Source organism: Cyclopterus lumpus, chromosome 5, assembly GCF_009769545.1.
Source record: "Cyclopterus lumpus isolate fCycLum1 chromosome 5, fCycLum1.pri, whole genome shotgun sequence".
Lineage (NCBI taxonomy): Eukaryota > Metazoa > Chordata > Actinopteri > Perciformes > Cyclopteridae > Cyclopterus > Cyclopterus lumpus.
This window is the reverse complement of record NC_046970.1, coordinates 27,230,223-27,247,722: the sequence shown is the minus strand read 5'-3', so window position 1 is coordinate 27,247,722 and position 17,500 is coordinate 27,230,223. Positions and strand designations below refer to the sequence as shown.

General features: G+C 49.4%; 1 protein-coding gene across 3 annotated transcripts in view; it reads left to right on the top strand.

Moving 5' to 3' along the window:
• The window catches only part of dag1 (dystroglycan 1), a 32,356-nt gene extending 21,298 nt beyond the window's left edge, over positions 1-11,058 (top strand). For 2 of the 3 annotated variants that reach the window (XM_034533309.1, XM_034533308.1), the window contains 2 exons: positions 6,647-7,108; positions 7,362-11,058. In XM_034533309.1, the coding sequence (XP_034389200.1) occupies positions 6,647-7,108; positions 7,362-9,188 (2,289 nt within the window). In that variant the 3' untranslated portion in view covers positions 9,189-11,058. The remainder of the gene's footprint in view (positions 1-6,646; positions 7,109-7,361) is intronic. The other variant, XM_034533310.1, reaches the window with a different exon arrangement.
• Positions 11,059-17,500: the final 6,442 nt, after the last annotated feature.

The following is a 17,500-nucleotide window of genomic DNA, read 5'->3' as shown; positions in this document are numbered from 1 at the left end:
AAGAAATTATCGTCTTTAAAACAAACAATATTCAACCAGTTTGTATCTTTGGGTTCTGGACATTTGGTAGAACCCAAACAGGAAGTGACCAAGATCACCGACCTCGAAGGCTTCAAAACATCAGGCCACAAACCGACGGGTGCCATGTGTAAAACTACCACTTATTTTAACAGTAACTTAAAGTCTGTTAGCTTAGCAGTCGCGTTAGCTAACGTGAGTCACTAACGACGACTTTAAACCACTAAAAGAACATTTATTTCATATTTGAGATCCCGTTCAATAATATTGTGATATCGACTTTTTGCTTCTCAAAAAATAAAGGAGGGCCATAATCCTGTGGAACTAAGACTCGCCTCCTCCCTCCTCTCTCCTTCCTCCTCTCCTCCCTCCTCTCTCCTTCCTCCTCCCTCCTCTCTCCTCTCCTCCCTCCTCTCTCCTCTCCTCTCTCCTCTCCTCCCTCCTCTCTCCTTCCTCCTCCCTCCCCTCCTCCTCTCCCCTCTCCTCTCCCCTCTCCTCCTCTCCTTTCTCCTTTCTCCTCTCCTCCTCCTGACTGGCCGCTCGATACCCACAACCTCACAGTTTGTTTACTTCCTCCTCCGTCTCTAATTCCAGCCCAGCTCTCCGTTCCCCTAGTGTCCCCCCCCCCCCCCCCCCCCCCCCCCCTCAGGTATTTGGAAGGTCGGTGCTCAAGGTTGTGGAGCGAAAGGCCAAATCAATTCCTCGTACTAAAGGACCTTTCTCATGAAGATGGGCCGAAGTCTGAGAGGTCTCGAGCTCCGTGACAGCCCGCCCCCCCACGGCCCGCCCCCCCACGGCCCGCCCCCCCAATCAGTGACTACAACTACCGAAGTAGAGATGTGGACTCTGGGGGGAGGGGGGGATTTTGAAGAGGTGCCAGTAAACGATCTCGTAGACTTTCTTTGAGGATATTTCTTCATTCACATCGTATTACGTAATAATACCGTAATTCTTTTATTGTTTTTATCTGCCAAACAAATGTTTGGAAGCTCAAACCAAGTCCTTTCCTGCGGGGGGGGGGTCCAGTGAAGGGGGCTCCTCTTGATCTGTATTCAGGTCTGCTGGTGTTAATGGAAGTGGCCGCTGGATCGGCGTTTGCTGGCCAACAGAGTGCTCTCCACGGCCTAATTACTGCAATTTACCAGCTGATTGGCTGATTGGCTGATGGGCTCCCCAGTGTGTGTGTGTGTGTGTGTGTGATGAATGGAGACAGTGTGTTATTAGAGGGAGGGGGGGTCAGTGTGTTATTTCAACCTCCTCCTAAAACACTCGTTGGTCATGTGCCGTCCGGCCTTCCTCTCCAGAGAGGAGGTTCAGCCCCGTCGCTCCATCGCTGTTGGCTGGCAGGCGTCAGTGGAAAGCTGGTATTAAGGGAGGAGGGGGAGGGAGGGAGGAGGCAGGAGGGAGGAGGGAGGAGGGAGGAGGCACCCGGAGATGAAAACACAGCAGAACATATGAGTCACGGATCCGTTTCCTGGCACCGCCGTGTGTCATGGCGTGTTGCTATGTAATTAAACATGCGGCAGCGAGGACTAAATGATATGCTCCTCTAAGTTCATTCATAATGTGGTGTTTTGGGGGGGGGGGGGGGGGTGGTGCCTTAGCGTTGTATTTCAGGGAGTCGTTTCCATTTGACCTTTAGCACACATAATTACTGGTATCTCAAAAGAGGAGTAGAGGTCTATACTGTCCTGTTGTCGTCATGGTGCGTTGGTCGTCACCCAGAAAAGGGGCGGGGCTTCTCCTTCCGTGTGGGCCTTGTTGTCCAGGCCTGGAGAGCCACATTTGGCCACAGTGGCCGATTTATATTTAGAAGTTGGACGTTGCCTATTAGGGCCGCAGCGCCGGTTAATAATACCGGGGACGAGGGCCTGTATGTATATTTATATTTATAAATATAAATATATCTAATAATGACCCGAGCCCGTCAGTGGAGACAACGAGCTCTTAGAGCTGACGTTGAGGTTCCTTCAGTTGAAGACTTCATAGAGAGAAATTTAAAGAAAGTACACGCTAAAACAACTTTGACACTGTGTGTGTGTGTGTGTGTGTGTGTGTGTGTGTGTGTGTGTGTGTGTGTGTGTGTTCTCTCTCACACACACACACACACACACACACCATCTCTCACCCACACAGCTGGAATCAAACAATGGCTTCTGTTGGCTCCTTTGTTGTAAACTGCAAACTGAAGTGAAAGTGAGAGACGAAGACGTGGGAAGATAATTGGGGGGTCGGGGGTCTTTATTAGTTGTGCTGCAGTGGGTTCACCACTGTGTGTGTGTGTGTGTGTGTGTGTGTGTGTGTGTGTGTGTGTGTGTGTGTGTGTGTGTGTGTGTGTGTGTGTGTGTGTGTGTGTGTGTGTGTGTGTGTGTGTGTGTGTGTGTGTGTGTGTGTGTGTGTGTGTGTGTGTGTGTGTGCGCGCGCAATAGAGAGCCTACTTTAATGCAGCTTTTATAGCTAAGAGCCGTCTCCATCATTATACTTTGACTATATAATAGGTGTGTGTGTGTGTGTGTGTGTGTGTGTGTGTGTGTGTGTGTGTGTCACATGACCCTTCACGTGTACTGGGCGTGCGCCTCCTGCAGGAGAGACTGTCAATGGAAGGAGTTTTTATTTTCCTCCGTTGGACCTCCTGCTGAACTGTTTACAGTCGACGTTAACGCTGATTTATAACTCCTTCTGCTCCTCCTTCTGCTCCTCCTCCTCCTCCTCCTCCTCCTCTTCCCCCCCCCCCCTCCTCTCTCCTTCTACAGCTCCTACATGTCCATCCCTCATACTTTCCACTGGAAACTCTTCACCATGCCCTCTTTCTCTCTCTCTTTCTCTTTCTCTCTCTCTCTCTCTCTCTCTCCGTCCTTGTACGTCACCTCTGGGTGACTCTCCCCTCTCTTCCCCTGCTTTTCTTTTTTCTCCCCCCATCATTCTCTTCTTATCTCCCCCGCTCCATGCTCCCTCCCTCCCTCCCTCCCTCCTTCATGCTCCCTCCCTCCCTCCTTCATGCTCCCTCCCTCCCTCCCTCCCTCCCTCCCTCCCTCCCTCCCTCCCTCCTTCATGCTCCCTCCCTCCCTCCCTCCCTCCTTCATGCTCCCTCCCTCCCTCCCTCCCTCCTTCATGTTCCCTCCCTCCTTCATGCTCCCTGCCTCCCTCCCTCCCTCCTTCATGTTCCCTCCCTCCCTCCTTCATGTTCCCTCCCTCCCTCCTTCATGCTCCCTCCCTCCCTCCCTCCCTCCCTCCCTCCCTCCCTCCCTCCTTCATGCTCCCTCCCTCCCTCCCTCCCTCCCTCCCTCCTTCATGCTCCCTCCCTCCCTCCCTCCCTCCTTCATGCTCCCTTCCTCCCTCCCTCCCTCCCTCCTTCATGCTCCCTCCCTCCCTCCCTCCCTCCCTCCCTCCCTCCCTCCTTCATGCTCCCTCCCTCCCTCCCTCCCTCCCTCCTTCATGCTCCCTCCCTCCCTCCCTCCCTCCCTCCTTCATGCTCCCTTCCTCCCTCCCTCCCTCCTTCATGCTCCCTCCCTCCCTCCCTCCCTCCCTCCCTCCCTCCCTCCTTCATGCTCCCTCCCTCCCTCCCTCCCTCCCTCCCTCCTTCATGCTCCCTCCCTCCCTCCCTCCCTCCCTCCTTCATGCTCCCTCCCTCCCTCCCTCCCTCCTTCATGCTCCCTCCCTCCCTCCCTCCCTCCCTCCTTCATGCTCCCTCCCTCCCTCCCTCCCTCCCTCCTTCATGCTCCCTCCTTCATGCTCCCTCCCTCCCTCCCTCCCTCCCTCCCTCCCTCCCTCCTTCATGCTCCCTCCCTCCCTCCCTCCCTCCTTCATGCTCCCTTCCTCCCTCCCTCCCTCCTTCATGCTCCCTTCCTTCCTCCCTCCCTCCCTCCTTCATGCTCCCTTCCTCCCTCCCTCCCTCCCTCCTTCATGCTCCCTCCCTCCCTCCCTCCCTCCTTCATGCTCCCTCCCTCCCTCCCTCCCTCCCTCCTTCATGCTCCCTCCCTCCCTCCCTCCCTCCCTCCTTCATGCTCCCTCCTTCATGCTCCCTCCCTCCCTCCCTCCCTCCCTCCCTCCTTCATGCTCCCTCCCTCCCTCCCTCCTTCATGCTCCCTTCCTCCCTCCCTCCCTCCTTCATGCTCCCTTCCTTCCTCCCTCCCTCCCTCCTTCATGCTCCCTTCCTCCCTCCCTCCCTCCCTCCCTCCCTCCTTCATGCTCCCTTCCTCCCTCCCTCCCTCCTTCATGCTCCCTTCCTTCCTCCCTCCCTCCCTCCTTCATGCTCCCTTCCTCCCTCCCTCCCTCCCTCCTTCATGCTCCCGTCTGTTTTCCTTCCTCATTTCTTCGCCACGCCGCCTCATTCATTTCGTCCCAGGTCATCATATCACAACGGCACACTCACGCTTCACCTCCTCTTCCTCTTCCTCCTCTTCTTCCTCTTCGTCCTCTTCGTGCTCTTCTTCTTCTTCCCCGGCAACCTTGTGTGTGTGTGTCTGTGTGTGTATATGTATATGTATATATATATATATATATATATATATATATATATATATATATATATATATATGTAGTGATGGTGTAACTCTGCACGTTACTCAAACTGGTCAGAGTTGGAACCTTTTGGGGACTAAGAAGTCCTTGAGCAAGGCATTGACAGGTTCTCAGTGGCTGTTGCTGCTCTGTGTGTGTGTGTGTGTGTGTGTGTGTGTGTGTGTGTGTGTGTGTGTGTGTGTGTGTGTGTGTGTGTGTGTGTGTGTGTGTGTGTGTGTGTGTGTGTGTGTGTGTGTGTGTGTGTGTGTGTGTGTGTGTGTGTGTGTGTCGTAAAGGAGGCTGATAGAGCACCGGATAACCTTTAGGGCCAAACATCAAGCTCTCATGCGCCGGGGAAAGGGATATGAAGTATTTCTCTTGACATTTTTTATGTATTTTTCATGTTCTTTGAGGCAGGAAACTACGAGCTCTCTGCTGGTTCATGCAGGAGTGTAAAAGGCCTGTCGGGGCTCCATGGCGGGGCCCTGAACTCGTCCTCTTGCTTCCTTCTGGGAGGAGCCTGTCGGGGCTCCATGGCGGGGCCCTGAACTCGTCCTCTTGCTTCCTTCTGGGAGGAGCCTGTCGGGGCTCCATGGCGGGGCCCTGAACTCGTCCTCATGCTTCCTTCTGGGAGGAGCCTGTCGGGGCTCCATGGCGGGGCCCTGAACTCGTCCTCTTGCTTCCTTCTGGGAGGAGCCTGTCGGGGCTCCATGGCGGGGCCCTGAACTCGTCTTCATGCTTCCTTCTGGGAGGAGCCTGTCGGGGCTCCATGGCGGGGCCCTGAACTCGTCTTCATGCTTCCTTCTGGGAGGAGCCTGTCGGGGCTCCATGGCGGGGCCCTGAACTCGTCCTCGTGCTTCCTTCTGGGAGGAGCCTGTCGGGGCTCCATGGCGGGGCCCTGAACTCATCCTCGTGCTTCCTTCTGGGAGGAGCCTGTCGGGGCTCCATGGCGGGGCCCTGAACTCGTCCTCGTGCTTCCTTCTGGGAGGAGCCTGTCGGGGCTCCATGGCGGGGCCCTGAACTCATCCTCGTGCTTCCTTCTGGGAGGAGCCTGTCGGGGGTAAAAGTACCTTTTAAAATGAGATGCAGTGTCACCTCTTCTTCCTCTTCTTCTTCTTCTTCCTCATTGCATCGGCCTCAGATCAGGAAAGCCATCGTCCTTCTGCTTCTTCATTTGGTAATTCACAGAGCAATTATGACAGCTGATGAGATTACTGCCAGACAACTCACTTGTCCTTCATCATCTCTGAGATTTAATTTGCAACGCATGTCAAGAGGCAATTGGCTTGAAGTTTGGAGGCTGTGGAGCTCTGTGACCACATTGGATTGAACACTGCTCAGGGGGGGGGGGGGGTACATGCCATCCACGCGTTCAGGGTTATTCGGGGTCTTTTTCCGTCGCTCGCGGTGGACGTTGTTTCCTGTTGTAAAGGGAAATGAGACCAATTATCTCGGTGGATTGAATTGTAAATAATAATTTTCAAGCTCAGAAACGAGCTGCTGTCGTCCGATGGAGAGAACGGGTCGAGTAGGAGGAGAACGAGGTCCTGTGTGTGTGTGTGTGTGTGTGTGTGTGTGTGTGTGTGTGTGTATGTGTGTGTGTGTGTGTGCGCCCCCCCCGCCCCCCCCCCCGGTGCTGCCTGTGTGCTGGTTAGAGCATTAATGATGTGTCTAGGGAGCACTGCCTCTACATAATTTATCAACCAGGATTTATTAGCCGCAGAATTAACTTGTAGGAGCCCAGGATGCATTCGTCCATGTTTTATTTTGTATTCTCAGATTCATGTTTGGACGCTCCCCTGTGCTCCATTTCTCCCCATCAGCCTCCTGCTACGGGGACGTCCCAGTGCTGTAATTGGCCACGTTATTTTAATTTGAGTCCACTTTGAATTACAATTCGTGTGTGTGTGCTGTTCCTCGTAGCAGACACCTCTGCCCTTTATTTCGGCACAATGCATTAATGACATAAGAAACATGGATCTGAACTCTGAAGCGCCTAAAGAAGCTTCTGACCCCTCAGCTGTTGTCCTGGACAAACACAAATGTGCTTGTAGATCGGAAAATGTCATCTGAATGATGTGTATTTGTGTTTATCTTGATCTTAACCCCTCGGTTGTGTTTCTCCCAGATCTCCGAGATGGGGAAGGACTCCCTCCCCGCCTGGCTGCACTGGGACGCCAGCAGCAGAGTCCTGCAGGGTCTTCCTTTGGAGGAGGACAAAGGCGTCCATTACATCTCGGTATCCATCTCCAACCACTCCAGGTCCTCCTCGTCTTCAGAGGCGTTCTCCATCGAGGTGCACCCTGAAGATCATCTGGACGCAGACGCAGCCCAGCTGGCCTCCAACCAGGCCTCCAGTGAAGATGACGTCCAGCCGTTCATGTGTAGCAACGAGCGGCCGATCACACTGCTGACAGTCATCCTGGATGCCGACTTGACCAAGATGAGCTCGCAGCAGAGGGTGGAGCTCCTGGATGAAATGAGGAGCTTCTCCGGCGTGGAGCTCCAGCACATGAAGATCCTCCCTGTGGTCAACAACAGGCTGTTCGACATGTCTGCATTCATGGCCGGGCCGGGGAACGCCAAAAAGGTGAGAATTGAGAATGCATGCTCATGACTAGGCGGTCTTTGACCAAAGAAAGGATGTGAAGGAGTTTCTCCCCAAAGAATCCTGCAAAAGCACCACATTGAATCAGTGGTGCTCATCAGCTTCTTGGAAATAAGTCATTAAGCGTGAAAAATTACTCATTGATAAAAAAGATTCTTAGCAGCCAATTAGTCAACAAGTTGAGCGCATGAGTATATAGTTTTGGGGATAAAGTAAATTGTCATTGTCTCCTTAGGTGGTGGAGAACGGCGCTCTGCTGTCCTGGAAGCTAGGCTGTTCACTGGACCAGAGCTCAGTCCCAAACATCCACAGTGTCCAGGGTCCTGCAAAGGAAGGGACCATGTCCGCCAAGCTGGGCTACCCTGTGGTGGGGTGGCACATTGCCAACAAGAAACCCCATGTCCCGAAGCGGGTGAGGCGCCAATTAAACAACACTCCGACACCGGTGCTGGCGGTGCTTCCTCCAACAACCGTAGTGGAGCCTCCGGTGAGGATTATCCCAACCATCTCCTCTCCTTCTATTGCTGCACCAACCGAAAGCTCTGCTCCCCCTGTGAGAGGCCCCGTCCCCATACCAGGCAAGCCTACGATCAGAGTCCGGGACCCTATTGCCCACACCCCAACCCAGGTTCCGCCTCAACCAACAAGGGTAGTGGAGACCACCAGCACCATTTCTATCCAGCCAACCATCACTAGGCCTACGTATGTAGAGGCCACCGCTACACCACCTGCACCCACTAGAAGACCTACTAAGAAACCTAAGAGACCCAAAACCACACCGATGCCCAGAGAACCAAAGACCTCCACAGCCAAGCCGTCCAGACGCACCACAACGCCGCCTGCCGTCATCCCGGACCCATACAACGAGAAACCTGTGCTGCGAAACCCCATCGACCAGGTCAGTGCATTGGTTGGCACCTATTTCGAGGTCAAGATCCCATCTGATACATTCTTTGACAAAGAGGACGGGACAACTGACAAGCTGCGTCTAACTTTGAGACAGAACCACAATGAAGTGGTAGGAGAGGGCTCCTGGATCCAGTTCAACACCACCAGCCAACTTCTCTATGGCCTACCTGATGTCCAACATGTGGGGAAACATGAATACTTCATGCATGCGACTGACAAAGGTGGCCTGAATGCTATCGACGCTTTTGAGGTCCGCGTGACCCGCTGGCCCATCAACGACAAGACCCCTGTGATCTTCACGGCCCGATTCGAAGGTGACCCGCATTCGATAACAAATGACATCCACAAGAAGATCCTTTTGGTCAAAAAGCTGGCCTATGCACTTGGAGATCGCAACAGCAGTACAGTCAGTCTACGTAACATCAGCAAAGGGTCGATTCTGGTGGAGTGGACCAACACCAGCCTCCCGCAGCACCCGTGTCCGAAAGAGCAGCTCACAGTCATGAGTCGGACGCTCGCCAGTGCTGACGGAAAACCCTCACAGACTTTCAGGCACTCTCTGGAGCCAGAATTCAGACCACTGAACGTCATGGCCAAGGGTCGGGCGAGCTGCAGAACATATTCCTTCATCCCACCCGGAGACATTGATATACCACAACCTCCAGCAGTCACGCCGGCTCTGGGAACAGGCCGGCAAAGCACCGATGACGTCTATCTCCACACGGTCATTCCCGCCGTGGTGGTGGCGGCCATCTTGTTAATAGCGGGCATCATTGCGATGATCTGCTACAGGAAGAAGCGAAAGGGCAAGTTGACCATCGAGGACCAGGCCACCTTCATCAAAAAAGGTGTGCCGATTATCTTTGCGGATGAACTTGATGACTCAAAGCCGCCTCCGTCTTCCAGTATGCCCTTGATTCTACAGGAAGAGAAGCCCCCACTCCCACCCCCCGAGTACCCCAACATGGCCTCGCCAGAGACCACTCCCCTCAACCAGGAGCTGCTGGGGGAGTACACAGCCCTGCGGGACGAGGACCCCAACGCACCTCCCTACCAGCCGCCACCTCCCTTCACCACTCCCATGGAGGGCAAGGGCTCCCGTCCCAAGAACATGACTCCCTACAGATCTCCACCTCCCTACGTGCCCCCCTAAGACTTGTTCCACCCTCCCCTCGTAGGGTGAAGGGAGAGGATGCCTGAGGAACTGTGGCAGTTTCCATTCTGGTGTTTGTCTGTCTGGACATTTACAGGGAGCGATGACAAGAGGTGCTAAAGTACAAAACAGCTACAGGGGACTTTGGTTTGGGAAGGGGGCCGTAAAGAGCCGGGAGGGGGTTTTACAGTAGGCGGGATGGTTTGTTGAAACAGCTGGGAGGGACTACTGGTTTAGTGGTAGCCCAGCTGCCACCGCGGCCTAAGACAAACTAATTCTCGTCACATTGGCTTTTGGATCGACCGGTTGGTCAGAAGCGACGATCTTAGATGTGATCTCTCCTCTTCTGATTTAAAATACAGGCTTTTATTTTAGTAGTTCACCATTATCCCAAGGTTATTATTCTTCTTCTTTTCTGGACTGAATTGTTTGCCTAACAACTCTTCTTTTGCGTTGCTTTTAAAATGATACGATGAGACAGTGAACTGCCACCAGACCGCTGCAGGCAACAACTCGTGTTTTTTAATAATGAGAGTGAGATTCTCTGAATATGAAAAAAAAAGCTATCATAAGGATCGTGAATCACCTCTGCAGATGACACAAGAGAAAGGGAGGCCGAGGTGTGTGTGTGTGTGTGTGTGTTTATTCAGATTCAATACGGTTTGCCTTTTAACACTAGCTGTCTGTTTCTATTCTTATTCACAACGTCTAGTAAAGAGGAGAATAACAAGGTAGCCTGAAAAAAGATTTAGAGATGAATAATAAATAATTTGTTTGCTTCATTGGTTTTAAAGTTCACTGTATATCTGGAAGATGTTCTGATAGATTGTGTTATATTTTTTTGGTGGTGGAAGAAAGCGGGACTGGCTCGCTAAAATAACCTGAAGGAGCTCTTTATTCCTGTTTTTCAAATAACAATATAGAACTATTACAGTCCATTAGATGACGATCCAACCCTCCTCTCAGTGACCTCAATAAGGCGTCATAAAACTGTGGTTTGATGATTATCTAACTAACTTGTAAAGGCAGTTTGGTGTCGATTTGGAGGTCAAATGTGTAGTTTTATGCAGATGATGGTGACCTTTATTGGGCGACGCCGTGACCCCGAGGTCAACAACACTAAGACGTAAAAGCCAAATGCCACGTCGGCCCTTTTTTCTACACGCAAACCTCCAACGGGCGCGAAGCAGGAACAAGAGACTCCTCCAGCTTATTTTGGACCGGGGATAATTATTTTTTTATGTAACAAGGCGGTTCTTCTCCCCAGGCGGAGGAGGAACCGTGGAGACTGTCCCCACGTGGGATTGTACAGATACTCACATTTTAGAGGTCACAGAGGTCACAGAGAGGTCAGAGTTCAGGAAGGAGAAGAGGGAACCTTGAATCTCCAGCAAATTAGCTCACTGAACAAAACGCTCACCGAAAATCTCCTTCTAATTTTTTTACAAAGTTTTTGATACAGCCTCATTGTTTTTGATTATTAAAAGAAAACATGATTAATGATTAGTCTTCTGTGATTTGTAAAATCTTAGCCTAGAAGTTCAAATATGATTCAATTATGTACACTTTTATTTCTTTTTCATGGGTCACATTTTCAAGTGTTTTTTTGTTCAGTTTTTTTTTGTTGTGTGTGTTTGAATATCGATAATGTATACAAAGACGGACATATTTTATGTAATCACACATTTTATTTTCATGTCCTTTTTATGTTTGCTCCTGATTTTCGACTGAACGTGACCCTTTGCAATAATAATGTACGCAGTCCTCTGACTCGTCATGATATTGATGGTTTTTTGCAGGATGCCTTTTGATGGCTTTTTTGCTTCTCAAGTGTGCATTGTCATAATAAAACCAACTGGTACGATTTAAACATCAGAACAAACAACCTCCTTCATTCATTATCTGGTTTTCACTTGACTGTCACTATGTCACTATGACTGGTTTCTGATCGCTGTCACGTTCCTTCTCCTCCCGCTGAGCCTTGAATTGATCAATCACTTCGCTGCCTAGCAACCGTCAGCGGCCTCCGGGCTAACGAAGCTTCCCTTTTGTACTAAATGGTTCTGCTGTTGAAGGACGCGTTGGCCGATGCGGTTTGAAAGCTTGGATGTTAGCATCCATTGCTCAGATTATTGATTCCATGTAAACAATTTGCTGGCATCTGTTGCACGTCCTGTGATAATTCGTGGTCGGGGTTTAATTTGGAAGCGGGGGAGGTGTTTGATGATGATGATGATGATGATGAGGGGGCGTTTCCCAAGATGCCGCTAGTTGCTAAAATTGATAAATGGATCTCGGCGATGACGCAGATTAATGGAGGACGGCTCCTGCTTTGATTTAGACGATGGGAGGAAGTCAAGGTCCCCGTCTTTCAAACGGAAGCTGCTGATTGGCTCATTTCAGACGTAAAAGGGGATCAATCAACACGTCTTGAAAATAGGATTCTAAGTAAATACGCATATTTTGTCTTCATGATATTTTGCCCGGCTCTCTGCCGTTCAGTCACTTCAGGATCGACAAGCCTCAAGTCTCATCTCAAATGTGCTGGGAAAAAAAATGTGATTGGAGGATTCTGGACGATTATAGATGTGCTGAGGCTGCATTTTTTCCGGGGGCCTTAATCAGTCGCCTTCAAACTAGCAGACAAGCTCAATCTATCACGGGAGGTTTGCCGAGAGTGATTTGTGGGGCCTCTTCGCCTGGATCCTCCAGGAGCGTCGCACAATGGATGAACCGGTCCAAGCCCGACCGCGAGTCCCTTTTATGTTCTCGGTACACAACGGACGATGGCAGCTGATGTCACAGTTAATAAAAGGCTTAATTAGAAGTGCAACGTTTATGCACGGCCCTCGTGAAGCCTCAGAATAGCTGAACTGTACTTGATGAATAGGAGGACTTCTCAGAATAGAATAGCATCCATTGAATGACTCCATGTTCCAGAGCAGTGCTGCAGGCTGTTGACCTGAGACATCCTATAATACAATAACTCCTCCTCTTAATGTGAGTGAAGTGGTGAAGTTTCATGTGATGATATTGAATGAATTCAGATTCTTTGGAAACAACGAGACTTTTTAAATAGTTTTTAAATATTGGTTTAATTTTCACAAACAAAGTGTAAATTCACGAGCGGTTGACTCGGTTTGACAAGCTTGAGCAGCGCTGGCCTGTGATTGGTTCTCAGGAGCGTGACAGACTTTATGTCGTTCAGCTGTTTTTGCTCTTGTGGACGCCGTGCGCGTGCATGGTTTGAGGAATCCCCGTCTTCCTCTTTGTTCTGCAGGTTGATGAACACCTGGTCCACAGGTCACCTGTCGGGTCCGTAAGAACACAAAGAGTCTGATGGTTTGGGCTTTAAATTGAAAATGACGATCCATCCAGAAGAAAGTCATTCAGAAACAATTCAGCGTCCATTATCGGACAACCACGAGGCCTCCGGGCGCCGGCGGGGTGTCTCCACCCGGCACAGGAGCACGGCTCCGCTCAGCAGAGGTCAAGCCCAGAGGTCACGCCCAGAGGTCAACCCCAGAGGTCAACCCCAGAGGTCAACCCCAGAGGTCAACCCCAGAGGTCAAGCCCAGAGGTCAACCCCAGAGGTCAAGCCCAGAGGTCAACCCCAGAGTTGAGTGCATCCAGTAGTCCATGTAACAAACGTGGGGCGTTCACACCAAAAAAGTCCTTCAGCGACGGCTTCACACCGTTTAACGACCTTTGACCTTCAAAGAGCGCCGCCAACAGATCGCACCATGCAACTTCAGTTTAGGACCTAAATTCGGTCAATTACCTTTTCTGTATTGCAAGTTTTCAGAAATTGTATGTATACATATGCAAATCAGTCATTATTAGTCTTATTAAATATGTGCAATGTTCAGACATTTCCAGAACATAAATCTGAACATTGCATGAAGCCAGCTGAAACATCCTAGTTTCATGTTGTTGACAAATGTTTTAGTAATAACATGTTCTATGAATGTCAAACAAACAATTATGATTGTTACACATTCAGTTCATCCAGATCATCTTCACAAATGAACTTGATTGATGTTTGAAGTGTGAACTGAGAAGCTAGTGGTCACATGACGTCTCCTAAACTTGAGGAGGACTCGTGTCCTAGTGAGGACGCTTTGTCGTCTCCTTTAGACTCTAGGATTCACCAGAGGGGCGTTCACTGACGTGTTTTATAAATCAGACAACTAAACGTTGTTCAGCTCATGTTAAAGCACCAGTCAGAATGCCGACCCCTTCAGGTTCGAGGGTATAGAGTCGGCTTTGTGCAGTTCGTAATAAAAGAACCGCTTTTACTCAACGGAAATGACCCCGGATGTTTTCCTATGAATTTCCATACGAACCACAAACATTGTTGACCCACTTATGGAGAGTTATGGTAATGACACAAACATATTTTCTGAAATAGTAATTGAGGTAATATCACAAAGGAATAGTGTGAAAAGCAGCTGCCATTGAAACACATTCACCTCGTCTTCTAGAGGCTGAACCAGAACGGAGACTTTCATGTTCTAACTATGTTGAAATACCAGAATGCAGCTTTAACACATGAAGCATAGACTTCTATACAACCAGAGGAGTCGCCCCCTGGTGGTCAGGAGAGAGAATGCAGCTTTAACACATGAAGCGTAGACTTCTATACAACCAGAGGAGTCGCCCCCTGGTGGTCAGGAGAGAGAATGCAGCTTTAACACATGAAGCGTAGACTTCTATACAACCAGAGGAGTCGCCCCCTGGTGGTCAGGAGAGAGAATGCAGCTTTAACACATGAAGCGTAGACTTCTATACAACCAGAGGAGTCGCCCCCTGGTGGTCAGGAGAGAGAATGCAGCTTTAACACATGAAGCATAGACTTCTATACAACCAGAGGAGTCGCCCCCTGGTGGTCAGGAGAGAGAATGCAGCTTTAACACATGAAGCGTAGACTTCTATACAACCAGAGGAGTCGCCCCCTGGTGGTCAGGAGAGAGAATGCAGCTTTAACACATGAAGCAGAGACTTCTATACAACCAGAGGAGTCGCTCCCTGGTGATCAGGAGAGAGAATGCAGCTTTAACACATGAAGCATAGACTTCTATACAACCAGAGGAGTCGCCCCCTGGTGGTCAGGAGAGAGAATTAAGCTTTAACACATGAAGCATAGACTTCTATACAACCAGAGGAGTCGCCCCCTGGTGGTCAGGGGAGAGAATGAAGCTTTAACACATGAAGCATAGACTTCTATACAACCAGAGGAGTCGCCCCCTGGTGGTCAGGAGAGAGAATGAAGCTTTAACACATGAAGCATAGACTTCTATACAACCAGAGGAGTCGCCCCCTGGTGGTCAGGAGAGAGAATGAAGCTTTAACACATGAAGCATAGACTTCTATACAACCAGAGGACTTGCTTTGCTGCACTTTAACACCCGATGACACGTTCCTGTTTAGAGAAGAGGAGTTTCCCTCGGTAACTGGCGGTGTGTCTTCTCCGGTTTGTGACTTGTGGACAGACTCACTCACAAGGCGCCACACTCGTCTGATTTTCAGCTCTTTTAATAGAACGGACTCTACTCCAATCACTCATCCTGTCACCATGAGTGTTGTTGACCTTGTATCCTCCAGCAGAGGTGTGTGAATGTCTCTCTCTCTTGTTTCTCACCCTCTCCCAGCTCACACGCCCCTCCATTGCTTTTACAAACCACATAATGAGTTCTTCTCTGCTTTTTTACTGAAACACGTCTCCTTCTTCCCCCTAATTGGTCTGAAACGCAATGTGTGTGTGTGTGTGTGTGTGTGTGTGTGTGTGTGTGTGTGTGGATTTTGAGAATGCCAGGGGATTCTTTACTAAGTAAAAATAGAAATACACCAGTGTAGAAATACTGGGTTATGAGCAAAAGTCCTGCATTAAAATGTTTACATCCATCATCTTTAACCACTAATCCTGTTCAGGGTCACCAGGGGGGGGGGGGCAGCCTACTCAATGACTTCATGTATCTGAACCGATAATACATCGATTGTACTTCAGTTCTGTATTTAGGCCGAGTTACATTCCACCACTGATATGAATGGATTATAAAAAATAATGTAATTATTATGGATTAAGATTAATTAAGCATTATTATGTTATGTGGGTTAGTGGTTAGCATGTCATTTCTACTAACAGGTGCTACGTGTAGCTAGCATGCTAAATGCTAAAAGTGCCGGTGACTTCCTGTCACAGGTTGTATGATTGACAGCTCGTCAGGCGGCCATGTGGACAGGTTCATGGACCATTTACAGCCTCACTTGGTTCATTCGGGGCTCTGTAGTGTGAGTTATCTGCATAGACGTGATAATGCAAAAGCCAAAATATTTGCTTTTATTTTAGTATTATTGCTTCCGAACGGACCTGTTTAATAATGCTAGCTATGTTCATTCCCCATACATGCCGTCATGAACATTATTATGGGGTATCAGTCATCGCACATACAATACAATACGCCATGCCACACACACATCAGGGGGAGAAGATTAAAGATGCCGAGCTCCGTCTCTTTATTCGTGATGTAGAAGCTCACACGACCCGAGAGGCATTGAATGCAACCTTACCACTCTGCATATTGATGGGAAATAAATAGCCCAGCACGCACACAGAGCTGTTTGAAGAATGAATCGCATATTGATACCTGTGAAATAGCTCCAGCACATTGTGACATCAATAGCTCATCTGGTTCACGAGCTGCTGAAAGGAAAGAAGATCTTTCTGTTCTCGTTCTACAACCATGGTTACGAACACCGATCGATTAACCTTCACACCACCGACCTTCACAACAGTTCAATGAACACATGTTATTACTTCCTCCTCTCCCCTGGACCACAATAACTATAGCAAAATATTGAGGACAAAAGATTTGAGAGCTGCTTAGTCCACAAGTCGACATTTGAGAGCACAAATCGCGGAACCAGAACCGGATTTGAGGACACGATCCAGATCAGGCTAAGACTCGGTTCTAATTCTGCTCTCTCACATTTCTGCTGTTTAGGCTGTTGGTGCCAAAGACTGTGAATAAGAAGTGGGCGGTTTGAAGCTTTGGATGAGACCTGTCAATCACTTTGTAGCCCCGCCCTAAAGTATAGCCAGCTTCATGGTCTATTTGAATCAGGTGGCAAACTCTGATTCTGCCGCGTGAAGCCGATGCGGAAGTGTCTTGAAACCTACATTCTCTCTTTTAACCACCAGGGGGCGACTCCTCTGGTTGTATAGAAGGCTATGCTTCATGTGTTAAAGCTGCATTCTCTCTACTGACCACCAGGGGGCGACTCCTCTGGTTGTATAGAAGTCTATGCTTCGTGTGTTAAAGCTGCATTCTCTCTACTGACCACCAGGGGCGACTCCTCTGGTTGTATAGAAGTCTATACTTCGTGTGTTAAAGCTGCATTCTCTCTACTGACCACCAGGGGGCGACTCCTCTGGTTGTATAGAAGTATATGCTTCATGTCTTAAAGCTGCATTCTCTCTACTGACCACCAGGGGGCGACTCCTCTGGTTGTATAGAAGTCTATGCTTCATGTGTTGAAGTTGCATTCTCTCTACTGACCACAAGGGGGCGACTCCTCTGGTTGTATAGAAGTCTATGCTTCATGTCTTAAAGCTGCATTCTCTCTCCTGACCACCAGGGGGCGACTCCTGGTGAAGACAGGAAGCATAGGCATAATGTTTCTATTCAAATCAGATTTCCATCCTTCTTTTCCAAAAAGAAGGTAGAATACGTCGTGCAGGCTACGCAACAATATTTCAAAAGCAATTTTCACACATTTTACTTTAGCGTTGGCTTCACTTTCAGAACCGGAGGTCGATCCCTGAGCCAAGCTAGCTAGCAGCGTTGAGCTAAAAGCTATCGTCAGCATGCTAATGTACGGACGTGAACAGGGCATGGAAGAAGTCGACTCAGAAGTTGATCTTTCCAGTATTTATTTCTGCAGAAGACAATAAAAACACACACATTGCCTTCTGGTCTGTCTTGCTGCACATCAGCTTCCTAGACACGTAAAACAGGATTTATAATAGGTAAAGTATACATCAGAGCGACCGGATGTAGCTCATACAAACGGCGCCAAATGAAACATAAACTTCTACCGTCTAAAATAATGACACTACAGCTGAACACCGTGATCGTACTAACGACCATTACCCGCGTGTAGCAAACGGTTACATTTTTTAAAAGAATATAACAAAATAGTGCGACATCATTTCCCCCACAACTTACCACGAATAGTATTAAAACTTTTGTGAAGGAAAGACGGACTACGGAAGCCTAGGAGGCAAAGAAGAGGTGAAACGCAATTTCCAC